This window comes from Scomber scombrus, chromosome 10 (genome assembly GCF_963691925.1).
Source record: "Scomber scombrus chromosome 10, fScoSco1.1, whole genome shotgun sequence".
In the NCBI taxonomy this organism is placed as follows: Eukaryota; Metazoa; Chordata; class Actinopteri; order Scombriformes; family Scombridae; genus Scomber; species Scomber scombrus.
The window spans coordinates 24,584,809-24,594,600 of record NC_084979.1 but is presented as its reverse complement, the minus strand read 5'-3'; the positions used below and the strand labels follow the sequence as shown (position 1 = coordinate 24,594,600).

The 9,792-nt window shown below is 37.3% G+C and overlaps 2 protein-coding genes across 3 annotated transcripts; one reads left to right on the top strand and one right to left on the bottom strand.

Moving 5' to 3' along the window:
- Positions 1-239: 239 nt before the first annotated feature.
- Positions 240-6,022, bottom strand: timm17b (translocase of inner mitochondrial membrane 17 homolog B (yeast)). Its single transcript, XM_062427662.1, has 6 exons — positions 5,997-6,022; positions 3,939-4,038; positions 3,793-3,856; positions 3,458-3,586; positions 3,249-3,359; positions 240-1,943 (listed from the first exon to the last, which is right to left on the bottom strand). The coding sequence occupies exons 1-6, from the start codon at positions 6,020-6,022 to the stop codon at positions 1,864-1,866; spliced, it is 510 nt and encodes a 169-aa protein (XP_062283646.1). The 3' UTR covers positions 240-1,863.
- Positions 6,023-6,087: 65 nt separating this feature from the next.
- Positions 6,088-9,669, top strand: pqbp1 (polyglutamine binding protein 1). 2 transcript variants are annotated; one of them, XM_062427302.1, is made up of 7 exons: positions 6,088-6,164; positions 7,351-7,418; positions 7,523-7,634; positions 8,537-8,637; positions 8,734-8,913; positions 9,008-9,065; positions 9,149-9,669. In XM_062427302.1, the coding sequence occupies exons 2-7, from the start codon at positions 7,352-7,354 to the stop codon at positions 9,297-9,299; spliced, it is 669 nt and encodes a 222-aa protein (XP_062283286.1). In that variant the 5' UTR covers positions 6,088-6,164; position 7,351; the 3' UTR covers positions 9,300-9,669. The 2 variants fall into 2 exon arrangements, with proteins under 2 accessions (XP_062283286.1, XP_062283285.1); XM_062427301.1 differs by having other exon boundaries at positions 8,731-8,913.
- Positions 9,670-9,792: the final 123 nt, after the last annotated feature.

The following is a 9,792-nucleotide window of genomic DNA, read 5'->3' as shown; positions in this document are numbered from 1 at the left end:
AAAGAAGTTGTATCAGGGTGGAAAAAATGAGATGGTTCACTATTTGCAAGTCAGAAAAACTTTAGTATTTCAGCACCTTGGACAGAAGCTGGTGGTGGGTGCAGTACCGGGAGATATGCCAGCAGGGGGCGCACCATCACGGTGAATGGACGCTTGTAATTACTGACGCGAGTGAATCATTATAAGCTTTCTAAATCTAGAGCCATGACAAAGAAATAACACAAATCCACATCTTAAAGAACATTTGGTGCCTTTATTGTTTTGAACAACGTTTGCATGATAAATACTATATATTAAGACATACAGCAAAATAAATAAACATTCTACACATTTTATAGTTTGACAGCAAAACACATGATCATGCTGCTTAAATCACCCCTCTCTGCTGTAAGATGCTTTCATTTTTTAAGAAAAAACAGAGAGATTTTAAAGTGCTTGGTTGCTTGATGGATAATGCAGCGATCAAAGTGATGAAAGGTCCTCGGATCACTAGCTCATTTAAACTCTGAGCAACAGTGCAAAGATAAATGTCAGAGTAATTCAAGCAATCATTTCAAAGAGCTCATTCACGGTTTCAACACTGCAAAGAAGACATGATTTCTGCACATTCACTCTAGTATTTAAGATAATTACTATTCAAAAAGATTTATAATTACAAAAGCTGCCAGGGGTGGGGCAATGACTTAAGAAAAACTGCAAATACAGAAAAAGAATGAGGTTTTACTGAGCCGCAACCCATCTTTAGCACACATAATTTAAAATGAAATGTACACAGTTCTTTGCATTGATTGTCGCAGCTGACACACAAGTAAAGACTTGGAAACAGATTTCCAGAGTACCAATCTTAATTGGTAAAATCTCACTGAGCAACTTCACAGATATCAAATTTTTCATATTATTCTACCTTTCTACATTGCAGCCATTAAAACAATGGCTTTACTGTTTAGTATCTGTGCATGTGATTGTACCATTTTTGGAAGCTAAGAAAATGGTTTAACATTTCAAGAAATGATCTTTGATTAATCCGTACAAAACATCCATTCATCATTTTACAGTGGGTTATGTGCTGGACTATTTCTTGGCTGTAAGTAGTGACGTTCTCCAGTTTTCACTTGTTGCCTGGCAACCTCGCAGTAGTAACAAGACTCCTGTAAATCACTGCACCTGGCCAAGAAATAGTCTGGCACATAACCCCCCATAAAATGGAAAATTATTGTTTATACTCTTTGGCTTTGTTTAAACAAGATATAAGAGTCGTATAGTGAGCTTTAGAGGTGCTGGTAGGCACCTTTGCTTTGGTCAAGCCATGCTAGCCGTTTCCCCCTGTTTCCAGTCTTTATGCTAAGCTAAGCTCACCGGCTGCTGGCTCCAGCTTCATGTTCACTGTACAAACATGAGAGTGGTATCAATCCTTTCTTCTAATGCTTGGCAAGAAAGCAAATAAGCATATTTCCCAAAATGCCAAAAATATTTTAGTAGATACTTAAGATGTTGACTTGATGTTGAATCATCAAATTAACTTTATATATACATTTCACCATTGCATAATTAATTCCAAACAGTCGCAGTGATGAAACAATAATCATAAATATAGAAAATGTTGCATGTGATTCTGTTAGTGCAAACATTTATTGAAGTTTATCATAAGGATCCTTATTCACACACATTCACTCATAAATAACAGGAACTCACAGTAATTATTTCCCCTGAGGTATAAACACATAGTGCAACTACTTGATACCACTGTAAGAACCAGTCCATCCATTTCTTGGTCATCATGATACATGGTTTAGTGTCAGGTGACCTCCAACTTTCTCGTCTGACTCACTGTGTCCACAGCTGTGTCTCGGTTCTTGTCTCCTTCTACTGAAACTCCCCCTTTGATCCCTGCTGACCATCATCCTTTGGAGGTAACTGACTGGGGTCATCTACAAAGGGAATAGCTGGAGAAGACAAAGAGAGGAAGTTAAGTCTGTGGTAGGATCCTGTACAGTTAAAATAAATTGTTTGTTTTGTTTTTGATTGTGACACCGCAGAAAGAAAAGGACGAAAAATTAGAACCACTTCTCTCTCAGAACAGTTTATTTCTGCTTTGTAGTGCATGAAGGAGTCTGCTTCTCCCTGCTCCCCCAAACCAGATATCTAACCTCTTCATCTCTGCCACTCTACTCATACATTGAGAGTGACCTACATGACATTAGTGTGTGTGAACGAGAAGTACGACATCTGATAACACACACAAACCAGTTTCTTGGATCTCTTTTCCATTAAGAGTGATGCTTCAAACCTTTCCTTGGTCCTCTGCCATGAAAACAAGTGACAATCTGCACAAACTGTGTTTAAGATCTCAGAAAACATTTTTCTGATCTGAATAGCAGAACTTCATGAGTGTTTTGTGCATATTCTTTTCAATACAGTTTGGTGTTTAATTGATACCTCTCTTTAATAGCATAGAATAATTAATGTCAGGATAACCTGTATTTCCACTGTACCAGATATGTCATGTTTGATGTTTTGGGGAAAACTACTCTCAAATGTATATGTCCAAATTTGAGAGTAGGAAAATCTGTTAATAGAGGTGTAACCTCTGGTTTGGGCCAAAATGAGGATCAACTCCCCTGTTTTCCACCCATTTAACCCAAAGCTATACGTGGTACAGACATTCATTGTCCAGACTCTCTTTACAGTATCTCTCTTACTTACCTTTCAAACCTGGTAACACTACAGCTTTATTGATTCTGCTCTCAGTGATAATACTGGTGCTATCTTTCAGCCTCTTCTATGATAACTTTCGTTCTTGAATGAGTGTTGAACTGAAGAAATAGCCTTTGCCATCTGTTTCTACAGAACTAACACCAAAACTTCACATCTACTGTACTGGTGATGTTTTACACTGTTCAAAAATCTTTTATTACAAATTGATGCCACATGTTCTACATTTCAGCTGTTATTCACAGAAATACTAAAAATAAAACAAACAAAAACCAAATGACCACTGTGTATTTTAAGCAGATGTTCCTACAGAGTTGTAGACTGTCGCAGAGGGCTACCAGTTGTAATCTGTGGTTATTCACTTATCGTTATTATTATTTTGGTTATGTTGTTTAGTCACAATACAAACACTTGAGTGTTTAGGAGGTGATCATACCAGAGACTAAAAACACTGAATGAGTACCCAGGGACTGAATGAATTTCCTCTTGGTCCTTTGAATATTATTTCCAAAACATAAAAAATCTGCTTCACTCACGGTTCTGAAACTGCTGTGCTGTGTATCTGGTTAGGAGGATCCCGAAACCCTCAATCAGAGCGAGTAAAATTCCTCCCATCATGGCGGAGCCCATCATAGTTAATGGCCCACCTGCAGAAAAACACAAAAATTCATTCATCAGGTCAGTGACACATGGGGGCTGGTGTCATCAGAGTGACTCAGCCGTACAACAGAAATATTCCTCTTACTGCGTGCTGCCAGGATGGCTCCAGTTAGTGCACCACTTGTTATGGAGTTCCAGGGATCTTCTTTCCCTCTTATGCGAACTAAACCACAGTCGATAGTGGAGAAGAGTCCTCCCCAAACAGCAAAGCTACCTGCAAATACAAACCAGTGAGTGATAACATGTGACAGTATGATTTTAGTAGAAATAACTTAAGCTACTTAAATATAACAAACCCTTTGCAAGTTAATAATATAAAATACACTATGGATGCTGTGAATGATATATGCCATAAACGTTGACATTTCAAGATCTATAGCAAACAAAAAAATTCATGAGTACATAAGAAACTCTCCTCACCTCCAATCTGTGGGGCTCTTACCCTCACTGCGTTTGCACTGCCTCTCAGCCTGTGTCCGACACCCTGAAACATTAAAGCACCGTTGAATTCAGAGTTTAAAAACCTGATCAGAGTCAGAGAGCAAACAATTATGAGGTGAACTCACTGCAGGGGCGTTTCGAAAACCCTTGATAGCCTGGAACACCCCTCCTCCAATTGCACCCATGGTGAAAGCACCTCCGCAGTCATCCACTATCCTCCAGGGACTGCAGGAATTAAGAGAGATTAAGGAAATGTAAAAACAGGATAAAGGACTGTCAAATATCTATGCTTTGATATGTGAGTTGTGAATTTACAACACTAGAAAAGGCTCATATGGAACCACTAGAGCGACAACTAATGATTACTTTGATTATTGATTAATCTGATAATTATTTTCTCTATGAAATGTCAGAAAATAGTATAGTAAATGTCTGTCAATCAAGTTACTGATTAATCAACTTATTACTGCAGCACATACACTCAAACTAAGACTAAGTTACAGTCTGTCTGTGTCAGGCTTTGGAAATGATTTTGGATTGTAAAGTTAGTATCTAAGAAGTAAAACCATCAGTGTGTAGTCCATGTGGTCCATACGCTAATCATACTTGTGCGGAAACTTTTAGTGAATTAATCAAACAGTCAATATACAGAAGAGCAATCAACCTAACTTATGGTTACAACTTCTCTGATGTGAAATTTTGAAGCTTTTTCTCAGTTTCATTTATTTTAGTATTGGAAAGTGAATATCTTTGTCACATTGGACTCTGGGAAATAAGTTTTCTCCCCTGTTTTCTGACATTTTATAGAATAACAAACATGAAAAACATTAAAGGATGGGTTCACAATTTCTTTCTTAAAACATCAGTCAGGTGCCCAAGTTAATATTAAAATGGATTTTTCTTGCTATAATTATTCCACCTGTTCATACTGGCCATTAGCATATCCCTTTATTACAATGTAAGTGATGGGGGCCAACATCTATAAGCCTCCTTCTGAGCAAAAATCTATTTTAAAGCTTGTCTGGAGCTAATATGTAGCTACAACTGTCCAAAATAATCAACTCAAGTAGATATGTTTCAACATTACAGTCTTTTTAGTGCCAAAGTCCCTCTTTTTGTTACTATACTCCCACCACAGCTCAACAAGGAGGCACTGTCCAAGGAAACACAAAGAGGGAATTTGATGCTAAAAATAGCGTAAATGTGTCAGATATCCACTTGATATGACTAACTGAAGCCTCACATGAGCTCCAGATAAACATTTAAATGCATTTTTTCACACTGTGGAATTTTGGCCTCTATCACTTACATAGAAAGTGCATAATCTTTATGTGCAGCCTTATCACACAACTTATGTAAAATGTATGAAATATTCTTGTACAGCTGTAGCATACAATTCACAATATAAGTTTGAGCTAGAGCTGAACAATTAATCAAAATTGTATCGAAATCGCAATGTGGCCTACTGCAATTTTCAAGTTGGAGGAGGCATAATATTTGTTAAAGGCTAAATGTGTGTAAAAGTACCATTTTAAATTAAGTATTGTGGTGCTGCAGGGATGTCTGGGCCTACACATCATATTCTACAGACTTAATACAACATAAAAAATCACACCATAATAATCATTTTAACATGTTTTTCAATAAGAACCAATTTTAATCATTCCCTGTAATATCATTAATTATATCACAAGTGCAATATGAGTCAAAATAAACGCAATTAGATATTTTATTCAAAAATAGTTCAGCCCTAGTTTAAACAATGATTTAACCTATAATAGACAGGATTTCTGCCAATATCCCTGCATATTCCAGTAATATAACATTTTGTCCAGGATTGATCTTCAATTGAAATCAATACTGTAGTTTTTCTCTCTGCTGCAGCTCAGTGGAGGCTTCACAAATTCACAAGTTTAAACTCAGCTGCAAAATACTATAACATCAACATGTTGTAAATGATATATATATTACACGGTTTGTTTTCACCTTAATGCCTTCAGACACCTGTTATTTATCCCTGACCCTTCACTAAGCCAACCAGCTAACCTGCACAAACCTCTCAGTTTATTCTAACCAAAACATCAAAACGACAGCATTAAAAAAAACATGTCAAACAAACCCCATATCCCGGGTTGACATGTTTTTAAATGTGCAGATAAAGACTAAAATGTTTTTAATCTCACCAGGGTTCACGGGCATACTCCTCCATGTTTGTTGACGTCAGACAGTCCCATACTCACGTCATCAGTGTGCGCACGCAGCGGGCTGTTTGGGGAAGTCGCCTCATTATCGTGTCATCGTCTCCTCTGTTGCTGCTCTGCTCGATTAAAGAGGCGATTTTACTACAACAGGTAAACTTAAAATGATTTATATTCTTACGTGTTTTGTCTATGAATGTTTAGCTACTTAGTGTTGGTGTAATTTTGGGGGTTTATGAATGAATTAGAGGAGAGAGTTTGAGCATGCGTGTTCAGCCCTGTTGCTGTTTCTCACTGCAGCAGCACTTTGCTTTTATAAGGTGTAAATTCAACCATTTATATATAATATTTGTGAAGTTTTGAGTGGGATTTTTGTTAAGTTGTTCAAAAAGCAAACACCATAGTTTGTTTGATCCCATTTAAAGTCACTGTAGTGGTTTTTAAAACGATTTCTCGATTAATCAATTAGTTGTTTGGTCCAAAAAATGCTAGAAAATGGTGCGATATGAGTCCAAGGTGACTATATCAAGTTCTTGATTTGCCCACAAACCAAACATACCCACTTTAGTGTAACAGAAAAGTTTTTTAGTGTAATAATAACGAACTGTAGATGCACAGAGATAGAGCTAACCAACTAACGATAGTTGTTTGGTCCAGAAAATGCAAGTTCTTGCTTTGTCCAAAAACCAAAGATATTCAGTTTACTATGACAGAACAATTACGAAAACTTTAAAATTTGATTTTTTAAATTTAAAATATTCACATTTGAGAATCTGTATCTGAGAATTTGTGCATTTGTTTTTCTTTAAAAAAAATGACTAATCAACTAATCGACTAATAGTTGCAGTTCTATACTAAACACCATAGTTTGTGGTTTCTTTTTAAAGCACTGTATTGGTTTTAAAAGATAGAGATAGAGCTGCAACTAACGATTATTTTCTTGATTAATCAATTAGTTGTTTAGCCCAGAAAAATGCTAGAAAATGGTGAAATATGACTTGAGGATGACTTCAGATGTCCTGTGTAATCAATTTTAAACATACACCGATTAATTTTCTGATGACTGACTGATGCACGTAGTCATCATTTATACTCTGTATTTTTGGATTTATGTAGAGCTGCAATGATTTATTGAATTGTGGATATTTGGACCAGGGCTGTAACTAATGATTAGTTTTATTGATGAATCTGCTGATTATGTTTTCTAGTAATTGATTAATCATTTTGTCTTTAAAATTTCAGAAAACATTGAACAATGTCCATCTTATACTATAACTATCTTGTTTCGTTGTTTTGTCTGCTTGCATCATGAGTAAATCCTCACCTCTCTCTGTTGCAGGATGCCTCTTCCTGCAGCACTGCTGGCCCGCTTGGCCAAGAGAGGGATTGTAAAACCATCAGATCAAGGTAGTGGAACACACTTTACAAAAGTGCACCAGTCCTGATACATTCAGACATTTTTTTGTGCTTTTTAATTTCATGTAACAAATTTTCTCTTTTTTTTCATCCAGAGGTAGATGAGGAGATTATTGCTGAAGATTACGATGACAACAACGTAGATTATGAAGCCACCAGAATAGAGAATCTGCCACCAAACTGGTATAAAGTGTTTGACACTGCTTGGTACGTATACATGATTCCTACAATAAGTGTTCACTGTTGACTGACATTGAGACAACATGAGTAAATAATTTTGCACGTGTGGTTATTTTGGGGTCACACAAACATGGATTCAAACTAGTCATAACACCAAAGTCAAGCCACTTACATATTAATTTAACCCTCATTCTGGCACTGGGACGGTCCTGCACCGAAAGCTCAAGAGTAGAGAGACAGGGTTGCAATTTCCAGTATATACTGGCTTCAATAAAGGTTGAGGTGGAGAGGGCTTCAAATTTGTCTTCACTAGTTCATGCAGATATCAGTGCTTCACATGACTACTGCTACGTTCTAATTGTAAATGTATTCAATTAGGATTGTGATATCCAGACCATGAACATAATTTCACCTTAATGTTCCTGCTTCATGGCTGTAAATAGATGAACTGCTGGCTGCTGGCATCAAGGCATCAGTCTCTCACTACCATTGTATGAGTTAAATGATCATGCTGGATGGGTTTATAGCCTCATGTTGTTTACAAATGTCTAGTTAAGTCTAAAATTTTGTAAAATGTCAAATTGTGGACATTCATAGACAATTAGTCAATGAGATAGTCAACATTAAAAACCATTCAACTCCAATGGGAAATGGTCAAACTTGCATTTCTTGTCTTGTGAGATCATGCTTTGAACCTGTTTTCTGGAATTCATTAACATAGTAAAACAAATGCAGAGATGTAGTTCCCATTGCATGTTAATGTCTAGGTGGGAATCCATATAGAAAGGGAGGGAGTGGATGTTCCGCAAGGGTAGGGTTTTTTATTTTTCTGGTCAAAATGTGTGCATTATTTTGCTCTGTAAGGTTATTGTAACCTCCAAAGACACTCTGGCTGTAAACTAGACTCCCTTTTTTTCTCTCTCATCCAGTGGTCTTCCTTATTACTGGAATGTGGAGACAGATTTGGTAGCCTGGCTGTCCCCTAATGACCCATCTGCTATGATAACCAAACCTGCCAAGAAACTGAGGGGTAAGAAAAAGTAAACTCATAATGCAGTTTGTTTCCCAAAAATACTGACAATGGTTTGTTTTGTGACCCTTGCCTTTTATTCTATTTTTTAAGCAGATGGAGGAGATGACAAAATCGAGAGGCATTTTGAGAAGCCAGACAGAGAGCGAGAGAGGGAAAGGGAAAGAGATCGAGAAAGAGAGCGTGACAGAGAGCGAGAAAGGGATGAAGGGAGAGACAGAGACAGACGGAAGCCGAGGAGAGAAGACATGCCACCGTACAACAAAGGCAAAAGAGGTAACGTTCACATCTGAATCATACTGAACAAGCATTTTTTTAAACTGACAATCTTTTTACATGAATGAATTTAACATATTTATTTTCCTTTCAGGCAGGAAAGATGATGAAATGGACCCAATGGATCCGAGCGCATATTCTGATGCTCCAAGGTACAGTATCAAATGCACCCACGATCCCTTTAAGATAAGAACAAAGTTATTTTTATTCATACAAACTCATTTATCTTTTACAGAGGCACGTGGTCAAGCGGCCTGCCCAAACGTAATGAAGCAAAGACGGGGGCAGACACCACAGCGGCAGGGCCTCTGTTCCAGCAGCGGCCGTACCCGAGTCCAGGAGCCGTGCTTCGAGCTAACGCAGCCAACCAAATACCGAAGGAGTAAGCCAAACACCCAGGAGGACAACAACTCATTCATACAAAAACAAGAGCTGTACAGTGTCTCTTCTTTTTGTTCTCTGACAGACTGACATCATTTGAGTTTTCTTTTCTTTGTGAAATGTGCGTACATGTCAGAAATAGAAGTGCTGAGTTTTTGTACCGCCAGTGCATTCAAACTCCTGCTCAACATGTACAACTGTTGTAAATATGTTTTTATAAAAAGGCGTAACGGATTGACCTGCTTGTTGTTACTTGAACCATTTAAGGGCGTCATTTGCTAATAAATTGAAAGATTACTGTGAAAAAATGACTCATTGGGATTTTTCTTTATGGCTGCCACCAATTATTATTTAAATTATTGATTATCAGTTGGTTTTAAATTGAAATAAAAGAGGCTAATCAGTTTCCTGAAGCCCAAGATATCAGAGGTCCTCTTTTTGTCCATCCAGCAATAACATTTTTAAAAGTTTACCATCAGAAAACAGAAACAAGTCCTC

Bases quoted from the DNA above. Each gene is read 5' to 3' on its own strand.
- timm17b (XM_062427662.1), bottom strand. From the start codon at position 6,022: ATGGAGGAGTATGCCCGTGAACCCTG. The intron at 4,039-5,996 runs GTGAGATTAAAA...TAATTCCTGCAG, and splicing joins GAGTATGCCCGTGAACCCTG to TCCCTGGAGGATAGTGGATG. The intron at 3,360-3,457 runs GTAAGAGGAATA...GTTTTTCTGCAG, and splicing joins AGCCATCCTGGCAGCACGCA to GTGGGCCATTAACTATGATG.
- pqbp1 (XM_062427301.1), top strand. From the start codon at position 7,352: ATGCCTCTTCCTGCAGCACTGCTGGCCCGCTTGGCCAAGAGAGGGATT. The intron at 7,419-7,522 runs GTAGTGGAACAC...TTTTTCATCCAG, and splicing joins TGTAAAACCATCAGATCAAG to AGGTAGATGAGGAGATTATT. The intron at 7,635-8,536 runs GTACGTATACAT...TCTCTCATCCAG, and splicing joins AAAGTGTTTGACACTGCTTG to TGGTCTTCCTTATTACTGGA.